General features: G+C 43.9%; 1 protein-coding gene across 1 annotated transcript in view; it reads right to left on the bottom strand.

Annotated features, from left to right (window-relative positions):
- LOC126539840 (uncharacterized) overlaps positions 1–17,567 on the bottom strand; it is a 118,806-nt gene that overhangs the window by 50,740 nt on the left and 50,499 nt on the right. The window contains exon 3 of the mRNA XM_050186665.3: positions 6,261–6,415. Within this exon, the coding sequence (XP_050042622.2) occupies positions 6,261–6,415 (155 nt within the window). The remainder of the gene's footprint in view (positions 1–6,260; positions 6,416–17,567) is intronic.

Raw genomic sequence — 17,567 nt, forward strand, 5'->3', positions numbered from 1 at the left:
AAATCCACACTGACGCCAGTAGCCTAGGCCTCGGTGCCGTCCTAGTCCAGAGGAAAGAAGGACTTGAAAGGGTGATATCGTATGCTAGCCGGTCGCTGTCAAAAGCGGAAAGCAACTATTCTACGACTGAAAAGGAATGCCTCGCCATCATTTGGGCTATAGCTAAATTCCGCCCTTACCTCTATGGCAGGCCATTCAAAGTCGTCAGTGACCATCATGCATTGTGTTGGCTAGCTAACTTAAAGGACCCTTCAGGACGGCTGGCGCGGTGGAGCCTCAGACTACAAGAATATGATGTCACGGTAACATACAAGTCCGGACGAAAACACTCAGACGCCGATTGCCTATCACGCGCCCCCATTGACCCGCCGCCACAAGATGACGAGGATGACGACACCTTCCTTGGAATAATAAGCGCGGAAGACTTCGCTGAACAACAACGAGCGGACCCGGAACTTAAAGGCCTCGTCGATTATTTGGAAGGGCACACCGACGTTGTCCCCAGGGCATTTAAGCGCGGATTATCTTCCTTCACGCTTCAAGACAGTCTACTCGTGAAGAAGAACTTCTCGCCAGTCCGCGCCAATTACCTTCTTGTTGTCCCGTCAGGACTTCGTCCAGAAGTATTGCATGCCCTACATGACGATCCGACCGCTGGACACCTCGGATTTTCCCGGACACTATCGAGGATACAAGAAAAGTATTATTGGCCGCGCCTGACCGCCGACGTCACCCGTTATGTCAGAACATGCCGAGACTGTCAGCGACGCAAGACACCGCCGACAAGGCAAGCCGGATTACTACAGCCAATCGAGCCTCCTTGCCGACCATTCCAGCAGATCGGGATGGACTTGCTGGGACCCTTTCCGACGTCAATAACCGGAAATAAGTGGATCGTCGTGGCGACGGACTACCTCACCCGCTTCGCTGAAACAAAAGCACTGCCGAAAGGTAGCGCAGCCGAAGTGGCGAAATTCTTTGTCGAAAACATCCTGCTGCGACATGGCGCCCCAGAAGTCCTCATCACCGACCGAGGAACGGCCTTTACAGCGGAGCTCACCCAAGCCATTCTGAAATACAGTCAGACAAGGCACAGGAGGACAACGGCTTACCACCCGCAGACGAATGGTCTTACGGAGCGGCTGAATAAGACCCTCGCCGACATGCTAGCGATGTACGTCGACGTCGAACACAAGACCTGGGATGCCGTCCTGCCGTACGTAACATTCGCTTATAACACGGCGGTGCAACAAACAACACAGATCACGCCGTTCAAGTTGGTTTACGGCAGGGACCCGACGACGACGCTCGACGCCATGCTGCCGCACGTAACGGACGAAGAGAATCTTGACGTCGCTACCTATCTCCAGCGCGCCGAAGAAGCCCGACAGCTCGCCCGCCTGCGAATCAAGAACCAGCAGAGGACCGACAGCCGACACTACAATCTCCGACGACGCTTCGTCGAGTACCAGCCCGGCGACCGTGTTTGGGTATGGACCCCGATACGCCGACGGGGACTGAGTGAGAAACTATTGCGACGCTATTTCGGACCCTACAAGGTCATCCGACGTATTGGCGCACTGGACTATGAGGTCGTGCCAGACGGCATTTCGCATTCACAGTGACGTCGCGCACGACCTGAAGTGGTCCACGTGGTGCGTCTGAAACCATTTTACGGACGCTAACGAACTTTCCTTATTTTGCTTTATTCTTTGCTATGAGTGCTTACTTATTACTTTGATTTGTTTGCAGCATCGGGTCGATGCTTTTTAAGAGGGGGGTATTGACACGTGTACTTGTCTCTATCGGGCGACAAGTTTTGCCGCCGAACAAATGTTATCGCACAGCGCGGGACGCGCCTGCATGTATCCGAAGTTTCTGGAAAGTTATCGATGCTTCTACCCGCTGTCTGTTGTCGCCGAACGTTGTGTTATCTGATTTCATCGCTTGACACGAATGGTGTAGAACATTTTAGAAGGCATGCGGGTCCCAACGTTTAATCTGGAACATTCGATGATTGCTGTATAAAAGCCGACGCGCTTGACCCGCTGATGAGATTTTCGACGATCGCCGAGCGTGTTCGCCGCTATCGTTGTGCTATAAGTGTAGCCTGTTTTGTGGGCACAGGATCGCCCAATAAAAGTTTGTTTTGTCGTTCACAGTATTGCTACTGTGTTATTCAACGTCACCACCATGTGACAATATTCTTGTAACCTGTTTGAGCAGTAATAAGCGCGTGTAATGCAGGCCTGTACAAAGGGTTGGGGGCCAGAGACCGCATTTTCTCAAGTTTTGACTGATTGCCCAGATGATCTCGTGGTGTCCTCGAAACAATGCCCGGATGTCCTCGTTTCCTCCTCGTCTTGAGTGACCGGATAACGATTCTGGCTTTTGGCTCAAGGTCTCTTGAAGGTCGCGGGTAATGGGAGCTAAAAGCATTTCATGCTTAAAAAGTCCCGTGGTTGCAGTGACAGACCACGCCAGCTCCTGCTGCCCGGCGTAATGATGGACCTGCCTTGGAGCTCTCAGTTCCTGACCTCTCCTGTCGTCCTGATTTTTTCTTTCTTCGTTTTTCCTTTGGTTCTTTTCTCTTCTTGTCTTCCTTTTCCTCCCTCTATTTCCTTATTCATATCTTTCTTTTGCTCTCTGTTATAATATAACCTGCACGGAATCTTGAGATGACACGTGCCGTGCCCAATGCAAACTTTTCCTTCTGCACTAATAACCGATCCCTGTTCTTGATATTTATTCTTTTTATGTCGGTTTACCTCGGTTTTTTTTTTTTGTAATTGGCTTTTATCAAAATGCATTTATGGTGTTACGCCCCTCTTAAGTTACTTTAGATTGGCTTAAACCTGTCATACCTTGGTGATGCCGGTTTCCCTAGCTTTTATTTAGGTTGGTTTTTTTTACTTTTAGGGGCTCCAAAATATGCCGGCCCTAATGTGCAGCGCGGCCAGTCGGTGCGGCGAGTTCTGTCGCGCGCCTCTCCGAACCTCGATTTCTCAGCCAGTAGCAGCGTACGGCTCCTTTATGCCTCCGCGCCAGTACGCGAACGAGGCCGAGGAATGCGATGAGAAAAATGATACATGCAAAGTGAAAACAATACCATTACCTTTCGTAAAACGGGTCACCATCGGGAAGACGTCGCAATTATGCTTCGCGTTATCCACGTAGCGATACGTAAGTGCGCTTTACTTATTTATTTATAAAACAGTACTTGCTGTTCAAATGATGAGGTTACGAAGCCTTTGAAGCCACAAGCACCAAGAGGGTTGCAATGTGGGCTTGTTGGTAACGCATCTTCAAGGGGTGCACGGTAGAGCCATTAAAAAACGGGACAAAACTGTGACTGCGCCCTTTGTGTCTTCTTTTGGCCTGTCTTTTAATCGCGCTACCGTACACCTCTTGAACAAGCACCAAGTTTAGGCAAATATGTGTACTAAGCGTGACATCGTAAAATATTGTTTGGTTCGGGCGCCCACAAGTAGGCGGAGGTAAGCGTTCAGAAGTCTGTAATGATGAAACTTAGAGCAGTTTGGGGCCCCAATACATAGAGATGGTGAGTGGAATCTGGAAGGGAGTAATGGTGCCAGTGCTAACGTTCGTAAATGTCATTCTGTGGTTAAAATTGTATATCTTATCGGCGTTGGAACTTAACTACAGATCAGTAGGCCGGTCGGCTTTGGGTGCCCACGGCAAAACCACAGATGAGGCAGTGCAGGCTAAGATGGGTTGGACCTCATTTGAAGTCAGAGAAGCGCAGAGCAAAATTAGTTCTGAAGAAAGACTCAGACCATGGATCGAAATAGATGGGCGACTACAGAGTACGAATATTTGTACTTGGAATGCTTGGACACAGAATAGAGGAAGAGGTCAGGAAATTCGGCAGCCAAGTATAGGGTAATTGAAAGTGTAAATAGACAACCAGGACTCATTTCAAAAGAAAGTGAGAGAACCAGAGAGAGTGAATTGGATGCAAAGAATGGAAAAAGAAACCCATGCAGATTCACATAATGAGACGGAAGAAATTAGAAAGAAAAATGTGTACGATAACACAAAGGGTAGTGCCTTGCTATTAGAGATTCGAGCAGGTTGCCTATGGATAAAACATATAGAGGAGTAAATATTCCCATAAATATTAGGCACGTGTATGCTGCAGCGAAAATCTTGCACATAATAATGGAATGCGAAAGAATTGCCCCCGTGAGGCCCGTAAGTAAAGTACACCTTCCGTAAGCACTGAGATCTTAAATGGACTGAATCATCAAAGAGTGGGCAGTCAAGTTAAGCAAGAAATGTTTAGATTATTGGTAGAAAAAAAAACTGGAAATAAATCAATACGACCGGATCCGCCGTAGGCTGAGTTAGCGGTACGAAGCAGATGGAGAAGTTTTGAAGAAGAGAAAAAAGAATAAAGAGAAGTTTACAAAAATTTTACAATGCGAAGCATGTAAAGCATACCTTTGAAAATGACCTTTCCCAATACATCGACATAGGTTATCAGACTGACACCATTTTCATTGACTTTAGCAAAGCTTTCGACACTGTACTACACTCTAAATTGCTTTTGAAACTACATAATATTCTAAATAACCCTCAGTTAGTGTCTTGAATTTCCTGTTGCCTTTCTTTGCGTTCTCAATTCGTATGCTATGATCCTGCGCATTCGTCGGTAGTCAACGTCACCTCAGGGGTCCCACAGGGATCTGTACTTGGCCCTCTAATATTCTTATTGTTTATTAACGACCTTCCAGACCATGCTACTTCAAAAATACGCCTCTGTGCAAATGATTGTGCTGTGTACAGCCAAGTTGACTCACTCGCTGATCATCAGCGTCTTAAAGATGCCTTTGCTTTATTTTGTGACTGGTGTGTTACCTGGAAAATGAGCATCGATTTTGATAAAACTGTTATAATGCCTTTTACTAACAGACACATGCCCGTATGTTTCGATTATATATGCAACGGTTTACCACTAAAACGAGTTTTTCAATACAAGTATTTAGGCGTCATTTTTACACCCACCTTGTCTTGGTCCAAACATATTTATTCATTTATTTATTTGAAATACCTTACCGGCCCATTTAGGGCATTGAGTAAGGAGGGACACATATGTACACATATAGATTACATTTGTAGTAAAGCGTTAAAAAAACTTGGTTACATCCGCCGGATCTTGTCTGCTGCTCCGAGGGACACTAAATTAGTAGTATACAAAACACAAATTCCCCCAATTTTAGAATATGCTTCCTCCGTATGGAATCCATATAAATAATGTGAAACTATTTGTATTGAATAGGTCCAGAGAAAGGCTATTCGTTTTGTTTGCCGTCGCTTCGATCGAGATTTTTCACCGTCAGCTGCGCTTGCGGAATTAAACCTCCGGTTTCTTTCTAGACAGCAGTACATAGGGAATCTCTGAAGATTTTCCATTCTTATAACAACCCTCTTTGTCACCTATCAGATCCCTCCCTTTTAACGCCTGCTTGTGCGACTTCAAGTAGAGCTTATCATGACTCTAGTACCAGACCACTCCATCCACGCACTAACACTTTAAAATAAAGTTTTTCCCGCGCATGATTGAACAGTAGATTTTATTACCTGCCGAAGTTCATTTGTTACCCACTTCTCAATTTTTCTCTCAATTTCTTCTCAATCGATGTATAGTTCATTTACATTTTTCTATTTCTATGTTCCTGTTCGTGCATATAATAATTAGTTTACTCGCATGTACACCCACTCCAGCCATAGCCCCAACGGGCTGCAGAATGTATAACTAAATAAAATTAAAAATACCTCAGTAACCTCATACCTGAATAACTCAAGCAGGCTAGGTGACTTCTTGCCATCGCCTCACATTGAACGAGACGCCAATTATGCATAGTCATCATCACTTGTCAATTCACAGAAATTCACCTATTCATGTCTATAGATGGCGCTAGGCTTTTCTGGGACATGAAAAGAAAGCAGTATACGCAGTACACGCAGTATACGCAGTATTCGCAGTATTTCTGGCAGTATACGCGGACGCACGTATGACGAGCGCCCCTGAGAGGAATAACTATCTGCTTCACTGAAATGAACATTCTGCTTGGTTTCTGTGGCAATAGAGGATAATCCTGCCTCCTAGGCGCATAGGAAAAACGATACACATGCGCAATTCCAGGTGGAAGTCAGAAAGCAACCATTAGACATCCTCTCCAATTGCGTTATGCACTGCACTGATATAACCACGTTTTCTTTAGAAATTCACTCACTCGGCTTGACGCCGACCCATGCGCAGCGCCATCTGTCGTCCCAGCTGACAGGCTTCCATGCGGTGGCAGTAGACGCGCCTGGTCTGCTCCAGTGCTGTCTGGCGCGCGTCGTTGCTGAGCCTTGTGATCACCGCGGTGACACCCATGAGCCCAACCTGTGACGGAAAATCCGCAAAAGAAAAAAAGAAGAGGCCGTTTCGCCCGAAAGCCGAAGCATCGATTGTGATAGCAAATGAGTAGACAGATATGCGAAGTAAGGATAGTAGATTTCTTGGCCGAATAAACTTGGAAATATGCGTTTACTAACAGAATTACCAACCACGATGTGGGCGCGCACACGCAAACATGAACGCGTCACACTCGATGACCGCAGACACTCGCTGCCAAAACGCTGCTGTGTGCGAGCGCCGGAGCAGAAGCGAGCGCAGTGACCTTCGTCACATCACTATCATAATAAAAAGGGAATTAAAAAGTTAAAACACGTAACCGGTGTATTAGTGCTATAATAGATGATTGGTAACGTTAAAAAGCTGGTTATGTCGCCGTCGCCGCTAAAAGGTCGTACAGAAAGAAGAACATAAAGATGTTAACACATCTACTCGTTATAGTAGTGTAATTATAGCTGATAGGTAGCAGGTAGAAAACCTGCTTATGTCGTCGTCCTGCTGAAATGTCGTAACAAATCAAGAAAATAAACACATTAACCCATCAAATCGTTATATTTGTGTAATATTAGGTTATTTGTTATTTGAAACCTTGTTATGTCGCCATCGCTGCTACAAGGTCGTAACAAAACAAGAAAATAAAGAAGTTACACATCTAATCGTTATAGGAGCATAATAAAAGAGGATTGGTAGCGCTCAAAAGCCTCGCGAGGCCGCCGTCGCCGCTACATGGTCGTAACAAAACAAGAAAATGAAGGAGTTACACATTTAATTTTTATATAGTGTAATATTAGAATATCTGTAGCAGTTAAAAACCTGGTTACGTCGTCGTCGCCGCTATAAGGTCGTACAAAAAGATGAAAATACAGATGGTAACATATCTAATCATTATAGTAGTGTAATTATATATGATTGGTAGCGGTTAAAAAACCTGGTTATGTCACCGTCGCCGCTACAAGGTCATACAAAAAGAACATGAAGATGTTAACACATCTAATGGTGATATTAGTGTATTATTAGAATAATGGTTGCTGTTTAAAAATCTGGTAATGTCGCCGTCCTCACTACATGGCCGTAACAAAACAAGAAAATAAAGAAGTTACACATTTATTGTTATATTAGTGTAATATAAGATTATTGGTAGCAGTTAAAAATCCTACTAATCTCGCCGTCGCCACTACATGGCCGACGGAGAACAAGAAAATAAAGATGTCAACACATCTACTCGTTATATTAGTGTAATAATAAATGATTGGTAGCAGTTAAAAAGCCTGGTTATGTCGCCGTCGCCGCCACATGGCCGTAACAAATCAAGAAATTAAAGGCGTTCACACATCTAAACGTTATACTAGTGTAATAATAGATGATTCGTAGCGTTGAAAAACCTGGTAAATTCGCCATCGCCGCTACATGGACGTAAGAAAACAAGAAAATAAAGAAGTTACACATCTACACTCTAAAATCTAGAGAGGGTATCGCAGCAGTGAAGCGGCCGATTTACTCTTCAAAGCGTTGTTTTACTATTGCAAAATATCGAATGGAGTGAAATGCATTGTTCACTCCGTCACCAAGGAGAAAGTGCAATGTGCTTTTCACTCTGCCTTTCTGAGAGAGAGAGAGTAGAATGCACATTCTACTCTTGCGGCAATAGAGAACAAAAAGTAGCGTAAGCTTCTCCTTCAACTGTACGAGGCTGGCCCCGAACATGACGATACATCACTCGCGCACGCTGATGCAAAGAACACACGGTTTTGCCTCTAGGAGAACAGGCAGCCACAGTTCAAAGGAACGCGGAGCGAGTGCACGCCCTCTCAACATCGCGGAACAGCACAGCACCGGAGAAAGATTATCCGTCCAGCGAGCAGCAACGAAAGCCATGCAAGGGAGACCCTGTGTCAGCGATCTCATGTCGCCGCGAAAATACGGCAGTTGTTCATCATTCCTTGGATATAACCAGATATCCTCCACGATACGTGAATTCTAACTCAGGTGCACATTCTGCTATATGATATTGTCACAAAGTAGTGATGGTGAAGAAGGCAGCAAAACTGTGTATATAGTAACTAGTGTTTTATTGGGCGAACTTGTGCCCTCAGAAGCAAGCTACACTCAAAAGAACAACGATAGCGGCGAACACACTCGGTGGTCGTCGAAAATATGACTTGCGGGTCAAGCGCGTAGGCTTTTATACATCAGTCGTTGAATGTTCCAGAGTAAGCGCTTTACCCGCCTGCCTTCCACAAAGTTCTACATTATTCGCGTCGCGCAAACACACGATCGGATTACCCAAGGTTCGGTCACAGACAGCGGATGGAAGCATCGATAACAATCCAAAAATTCCGATACATGCAGGCGCGTCCTGCGCTGTGCGATAACGTTTGTTAGGCGGTAAAACGTGTCGCCTCATAAAGACAAACAAGTACACGCGTCAATACCCCCCTCTTAAAAAGCAACGACCCGATGCTGCAAACGAAAGTGATAAAGCAAAACACCCGTAGCAAAGAGGACAACAAAATTAAGAAGTTCGTCAGTGTCTGTCGCCGCAACATGGGCGTAAAAAACAATAAAATCAAGAAGTTACACATTCAATCGTTGTATTGGTGTAATATTAGATTATTTGTAGCAGTTAAAAAACCTCGTTATCTCGCCGTCACCGCTACAAGGTCGAAACAAAACAACAAAGTAAAGATGTTTTCACATCTAATCGTTATAGTAGAGTTATAATGGATGATTGGGGGCAGGTAGGAAACCTGGTAATGTCGGCGTCGCCGCTACATCAACGAAAAAAAAAAGAAATTAATGAAGTTACACATGTAATCGTTATATTAGCGTAATATTTGGTTATTTCTAGCAGTTTCACAACTTGGTTATGTCGCCGTCGCCGCTACAAGGTCCTAACAAAACAAAGAAGTACAGATGTTAACACATCTAGTCGTTATAGTAGTGTAATAACATGGCCTTAACGAAACAAAAAAATATATAAGGTCAACATCTAATCTTAATATTAGTGTAATATTAGATAATTTGTTGCTGGTAAAAAGCCTCGTTATGTCCCCATTGCCGCTACAAGGTCGAAACAAAACAAGAAAGTAAAGATAACACACCTATTCGTTACAGTAGTGTAACAATAGATGATTGGTAGCAGTAAAAAATCATGGCAATGTAGCCGTCACCACAACATGGTCGTAACGAAACATGAAAATAAAGAAGTTACACATCTAATCGTTAAAGCAGTGTAATATTAGGTGATTGGTAACGATAAAAAACCTGGTCATGTGGGCGTCGCCGCTACAATGTCGTAACAAAACAAGAAAACAAAGAAGTTACACATCTAATTGTTATATTAGTGCAATACTACATTATTTCTAGCAGTTAAAAACCTTTCTATGCCGCCATCGCCGCTACAAGGCTGTAACAAAACAAGAAAGTAAATTTCTTAACATATCTAAAATTATATGTGTAAAAATTGATTATCGCTAGCGTTAAAAAGCCTAGTTATGTCGCTGTCGCTACTACAAAGTCGTAACAAGACTAGACCATAAAGTTGTTAAAACACTAATCCTTATATTAGTGTATTATTAGATTATTGGTAGCAGTTAAAAAGCCTGGTTATGTCGCCGCCGCCGCTACAAGGTCGTAACAAAAAAAGAACGCAAAGATGTTGACATCTAATCGTTATAGTAGTGTAAATATTGCTACAGAACAGCCGCCACTGTGTAGCCATATTGAGGAGAAAGAAGACGACGTGGGCCCGCTTGATATACCATCGCCATTCGGAGGGGTTGCGCTGTCCATAAAAGGAGTAAGAAGAGCGAGGCGGGGACGTGTGTGGGGAAAGAGGTTCCGAGTGTACGGAAAGAATTGATTGCTGGCCAACGCTGGACAACTCTTGACGGACGACGGCCAGGATCAAGGAGATTGTCACCTGAGAATGATCAGGTGACGGGAATGACGGCGCCGCCGGTTGTGCCGCTTCGACGTCACGACGAATGATGCGGGTCAAGTTGTCACATCGCGGCGGCTGGTGGAAGAGGTCGTCACAGGATGACGTAGCAGCTGTCTTGGGAAGTCGCTTGATGTGCTGGGATACCCGGCGGCTTCTAGCATGCTCGAGATGGCGGCACTCCTTGAGGATCGCATCGATGCTGGTGACGTTCGTAAACATCAGTGAATTGCAGGCGTCGTCAGCAATGCCTTTGAGGACGTGATTAACCTTATCGTCCTTAGATATGGCTGGGTCAGCCTTGGCACAAAGGGCCAAGACGTCGAGAATGTACGACACGAAGGACTCAGTCGATGTCTGTGCACGTGTGGCAAGGGCTTTCTTGGCATTGACTTGGCGACCGAACATATTGCCAAGAAGGTAGCGGAGCTTCTCCTTGAAGAGATCCCAGCTCGAGATCTCCTCTTCGTGAGTCTGCAACCATGGAAGCGGAGCTCCGTCGAGGTGGAAAAGAACGTTCGCAAACATAAAAGTCGGATCCCACCTGTGACAGGTGCTGACACGTTCGTATAAGCGGAGCCAGTCGTCAACATCAGGACTGTCAACTCCGTTGAAAACACCAGGATCCCAAAGGGAGGCAACGGCGACGAAGGTCGGGGCTGCAGGCAGAGACGGTTGCGTAGATGAACTGCTGCCAGCAGGCGCCGAAGTTGCACTGTCGCCGTTGCGACCGCTGCGAAGCTCCATGACGAATACGGGGAACGTCCACCTCCATCAAATTAATGTTACGTGTAGCTGGAGCCCAATGTAATATACAATTTATTTACAGGGAAGCTAACGGAAGGCCAAAATGGCGACGCTATATCAAGCGGGCTCACGTCGTCTTCTTCCTCCTCAGTGCAGCTACACTGTGGCGGCTGTTCGGTAGCAATATAGACAATTGGTAGCGATAAAAAGCCTGGTCATACGCCATCGTGTCTATACGGCTGCAAGAAAACAAGAAAATAATGATGTCACACATGTGATCGTTATATTAGTGTAATATTAGATAACTTATAGCAGGTAAAAACGTGGTTATGTCGCCGTCGCCGCTACAAGGTCGTAGCAAAACAAGAAAGTAAAGCTCTTAAAACATTTAATGGTTATATAAGTGTAAGATATATTACCGGTAGCGTTAAAAAACGTAGTTATGTCGCCGTCGCTGCTACAAGGTCGTAACTAAACAAGAAAATAAAGATGTTAACACATCTAATCTTTATAGTAGTGTAAGAATAGACGTTTGGTAGTGTTGAAAAACCTGGTAATATCACCATCGCCGCTACATGGCGGTAAACAAAAACAAGAAAATAAAGAAGCTACACATCTGATCTTTATAGTAGTGTAATATTAGTTTATTCATTGCAGTTAAGAACGTGGTTATGTCGCCGTCGCCGCTACAAGGTCGTAACAAAACAAGAAAGTAAAGCTCTTAACTCATCTAATCGGTATATAAGTGTAAAAATGGATTATCGGTAGCGTTAAAAAGCGTAGTTATGTCGCTGTAGCCGCTACAAGGTCAAAACAAAACAAGAGAGTAAAGATGTTAACTCATGTGATCGTTATAGTAGTGTAAAAATAGATTATTGGTAGCGATAAGAAACCTGGTCATCTAGCCGTCGACGCTACACTCTAAAAAAAAGAGAGTTCCGGGCACTCTCTTTGAGGGAGTAACTGCTTGTCTCATATTTCACTCTCTTTTCGAGAGCAGATCGACCCTCTTAGCGAGAGAGTAGGGCAGCTCCTCTTGACAGAGTTTTGTTACTCCACCGCAAGGGAGTGCTAGTACTCTTCCGGAGAGTGCTAATACTCTCCCCACAGGGGTAACAGTACTCCTCTAAACAGATTACTTCTATTCCCCCAAGCAGAGTGTTTCTACTCCCCTAAACAGAGTGCTTGTACTCATTCAGAACAGAGTGCTAGTACTCTTCCCAATAGTGTGAAAGCACGATGTAGATCCATGGGTGTATTAGAAGGGTCTCGCAATACTTACATGTGGGGAATTTTTGATTCCTTCATAAGGAGCTCCTGCCCTTTTGCTTGGTCAATGGGATGTAATCTGTAGTCGTCGAGTTACTCACATGAAACATTTTCTCTTAACCGCGCGACAGTTTCTGCAATAATAAAGATCCTCCTCCTCTTAAAACGTCAAAATCTTTATTGATTAGTCACAAGACAAATTGAATATTAATTTGAGAAACATACTGACAAACACATAAAATCCGATTACAATGATGCCCATGAACTTTGGAACACATATTGTCATAAATCATAAGTATCTTCTCTAAAGTTTCATCAGTATTACAGTGTAGAAATATGAGAATTTTGATCTTGCTGAGACATACTGTACTTTGATTCTGTTGGCATTTATTCAAATGGTACACCCCATATACCCACATTCTAGTTTTCACGTGCAATTTTCATGTCAATGTATTTTCAGTCTTTCGCTTGCGCTCCTCTGCACTATGTGGAGTCGTACTGGGCTGGCTCTTTCACATCCTTGTGTCCTTGCCTTGTTGCCTTATATAAAGCGGGTGCGTGAAAAATATTTTGTGCAAAAGTCAACAAGAGGACGTGGTGTAACGCAAGATCAATACAGTCAAGGTCATGGCACTAAAAGAAAGTCTTAGCTCTTAGTCTTCCTACTGAAATTCATGCGAAACATATAAATGACTGCAGCAGTCAACTGCTGAACTAAGATCAATTTTTATATTTAAACAAAAAAGAAATAATTGAAAGTTCATTCTCGTTCAGCACCAATGTTAAAATACTCCTGCTAATAAATAGAATATTGGTCATTGTCAGATGTCATAAGTCTGTCATTAGTCTGGTGTGTCGCAAAGAGCACTTGTGACACATCCTAAGCACGTGCCCCGTGTGCCGCCCGCACCATTTCTGGTTGTCCCACTGCACAAGCCATAATTTGAGGATCATATCTGTAAACATAATGCTCAGTAGGGATGAAAATATGGTCCTTCAGTTTAATGAATATGACTAGATGTGCTTATAAGAAAAGACAACAAGACTTGTTATCAAAAGCTTACCCACATTTCAATAATAACAAGAAAGTTCACTGTGGCCTTTGATCTGCCATGCATCTGCCATGCACACATTACGCTTGCAACACCCAGAGGAAGGGTGATTTAGCTGTTCATATGACATAACTCTGAAACGCCAACTCATATTAACAAATGCACAGGCATGTACAAAACAATAAGAGTATGCAAAGCGCCCCTGCAATTGTAATTCCACCCAGCAGCCATTATATTCGTTGCCGATGCATAACTCGCTGCTTGACAATTCACCGAGTTCGTAGACACAAGCACCCTTTCAGATTCGCAGCCTGCTCGAAAACCGCAACAGGAGACATGAAATCAAGACATATAATCACACCATTTCAATACATGAGCAAAAACAGTTCAGTCGTAGGGCTAAATACCATGAGGGTGATTTAGTGCGCAACGGCTTCGAGCGAAAAAACAGGCCGTCGCATGAGCACATCGCTCGGTTCTAAAAATCTAGAATTCGTGAATCATCGCACGGAAGTGCTATGAGCGACTAGCCAATAGAGCGAAGCCGGAGCTGGATATACATCACTCAAATACTACACATTGTCGCGCGGAACGAGCAAACGATTGAATTTTTATATGTGCAAGGATAAGAACCTACTGCAAGACCTTCAGAAATATTTTATGCTACTTCTTGCCGTAAAATACACCAACTTAGATTACTAAAGCACGCGTCAAGCTAGTTTTCACGCGTATTTGCAGCCCTCATACGGGCAACACCAGGGAGACGTCGCTCAAAACCGTCGCTCTCGCGGAGTACGACTTGTAGGCGACGAGTGAACGCGACAGCCACCTCCATCGCATCGCTTGTAGCTGTCGCGCGCAAGATCGCTTATATGGTGTTTGCACTTTCTTCAGCATAAAACATCAATTTCTCATGCGGTTTCAGCAAGTTCAAAATAACGCGCCCAACTGACCTTCTGCAGCCTGCAGCTGAATGCCTGCGGCAAAGATTCTAACTGTAGCACTGGCGCTGCACGTAACTTAAGTGGTCACCGATTACCCATGGGCGAGACACCGTCAACCACGCAGCTTATTTATAACGAAAGCATGCCGCCACCAAAATGACGCCTTCTGTTATGTGCCTCTTTATTTCAACAGCGTTCTGTACACAGTGAACTGCCAAACTGAATAAATTCAAACACGCGAAACGCACGCTAAGCACGCTCCACATACGTCCGGAAGCATAGGCTGGTGAACAAACCTTTTTAAGCGCACTCTCGTTTCACGTCTTATTGAACATACCATAGTTCTCGGAGCGCTTGCGATTTTCAAAGCTCTTACGGATAGCGGAAAGTGACAAAATCACATGCAGTTATCGTGACGACTGGCTTTTTCGATTGACATCGAGAGACAGCGCGCTTGCCTAGTCCGTTGTCAATTGCGTCGGCTAAGCGCCACGACGACTTCCTGGCGATAGCAAGTCATACACGCAGAACATGCACCTAAGTTAGAATTAACTTACCGTGGAGGATTTGTTGTTATATCCAACGAATGACGAACGACATTCGTGTTTTGACCCGCAGGTCATATTTTCGATGACCACCGAGTGTGTTCGCCGCTATCGTTGTTCTTTTGATTGTAGCATGCTTCTGAGGGCACAAGTTCGCCCAATAAAACACTAGTTACTATAATCACAGTTTTGCTGCCTTCTTCACCGTCACTACTTTGTGACAATATCATATAGCAGAATGTGCACCTGAGTTAGAATTCACGTACCGTGGAGGATTTGTGGTTATATCCAAGGAATGACGAACTGCCGTATTTTCGCGGCGACGCGAGATCGCTGACACAGGGTCTGCCTTGCATGGCCTTCGTTGCTGCTCGCTGGACGGATAATCTTTCTCCAGTGCTGTGCTGTTCCGCTATGTTGAGAGGGCGCGCGCTAGAGGAACTCCGAACGAAAAAGTAGTGCACTCGCTCCGCGTTCCTTTGAACTGTGGCTGCCTGTTCTCCTAGAAGCAAAACCGTGTGTTCTTTGCTCAGCGTGCGTGAGTGATACATTGCCATGTTCGGGGCCAGCCTCCTACAGTTGAAGCAGAAGATTACGCTACGTTTTGTTCTTTATTGCCGCAAGAGTAGACACTAAGAAAGAAAGAGTATCCCTTACTCGTTTTGAAGAGTCTGGACTCGTCACGTATACGCCACACTTTGTGGGAGACACCCGAACTCTTTCGCAGAGAGTCCCGAGACAATCTGTGCTCGATAAAAGGTGTTTGCGTGACTCAGCACACAATAGTCATGCATACTCTGTTGTAGTAGTCACCTATACCCTCTCAAAAGGGTTACGAGACTCTGAAACTGACGTAGTGCTTTAACTATTCTAGATGAGTCAGATGACTCCAGCAGTGGGTATCAATTTGCCCTTAGTGCTTGGTGCAGGATTTTTGCAAATAGAGTAAGATAACTAATCCATGTACGTGGTTTACTCTTGGATGGCAGTGTCGAGCCGCTTTTCAAATCGTGTCAACAACTCTTGCAGTAAGTACGCTCGACTACGGCTAGTTCTCAAGAAGACTACTGTGAAAAGACAACAAAGGATAACAAAGAATCCATAGTAAACTTGCCAAAAGAACATGGCAGGTTAGCAAGAAATAGGTAATATTTCATCAATCTTTGTTATTGTCTTCTGCAAAATTCAAATGTATCAGTCAGCACAGGATCACTATGAAAGCAAGACAGTTCTCAGTACTATTAAACTGGAGTCAATGGCCAACCAAGCAAAATAGTCTTCAATAAATATCAAACATGTAGCCTGCAGCTGCATTAGCATGACACTGCAATGCCACTCCGAACCACTATGAGACCCCAAAATATTACCCAACTCATGTAGAAGTTCAATTCACTACCGCACAAGTCTGTTATAATGTGTCAAAAGATTTTAAGCGAAACCTATTTCACTGTTCTAAAAGACTTAACTTACCATTTAACGTTCTAAGCGAGTAAGCTACACATAAAAAGAAAGGCTGCACTTATGTGCAAAGGAGACCCTGATAATGAATTGCAATAAAAACAAGTTTCCAACTTAGATTACATAATCTATGCATTATACTATGCTGGCTGAAAACAACTGGTTGGCAATTGATAATCCAATCTAACAGTAAAAACAGCTGTCTTACCTTATGGTACTCTGGTTGGCAATTTTTCCCACACAAGCTGTCCGTGTTAGCGTGAGATTAAATTTGATCTGAAAAACACCACATTAAAAAGTTGTGCATGAATTTTATTCTGTCATACAACATGCAACAGTGTATAAAAACTTCCTAATTGACAATATTACAAAAATAAATACAGCAACACTTATACTGATAATTTATTTATGTTGAGAAGCATAATATTGCAAGACTAAGTATAATAGCTGACACACAATTTCACAGGTAGAAATAATCACTAATACAAAATTTTCCATATTGCAAACACGTCGAAAAAGTAAGTAGCACAGGTAGCTGTATTTTGTTACGCCAAAGATAGCACATGAATGATGAGGACTAGGGAGGAAGCAGAACACATAAACAAACTGTACCCAGCAGCATGCACGCAGCTGTAACAATACACACAGTGCATCAAAGTCCAAAAGAAACAAAGTGGAAGATGTGAGCAAGGCTTCTTTTACTCATCACAAGTCATCCTGTAAGAGCACATTATGCGCTGGCTGGAATCTATCCTCATCACATACATGAACAAGTTACATCAGGTGCCACATTTACAAATCACTCATACAATGTTTTTGTGGTTTTTCTTATTCCCATATTTTACTTAGCAAGCATGACTTAGTTACGTAAAACCTCCCTACGGCTTGGCACATATGCAGAAAGAAGTGTTTCTATAAACACTGGAGGTCATGGACGGATGACTGACACATACCTCTTTTAATTCTTTTGTCTTTATGATTATCTACCGCAGTAGTCTTTTGTAGAGTGAAACACATCCATATAATACACTGTGGGCAACCAAGTGTGAATACCTGTTCTTGATTTCTGCCTTTCTCTGGTGTCCCGCTAAGGTCACATTGGCGCAAAATATTGTCTTCCCAATGCATGCGTTCCCACAAAATAAAACAGGAGCAGATGATAAGCCACATTAATGGTGCGTGAAA

This window comes from Dermacentor andersoni, chromosome 2 (assembly GCF_023375885.2).
Source record: "Dermacentor andersoni chromosome 2, qqDerAnde1_hic_scaffold, whole genome shotgun sequence".
NCBI lineage: Eukaryota > Metazoa > Arthropoda > Arachnida > Ixodida > Ixodidae > Dermacentor > Dermacentor andersoni.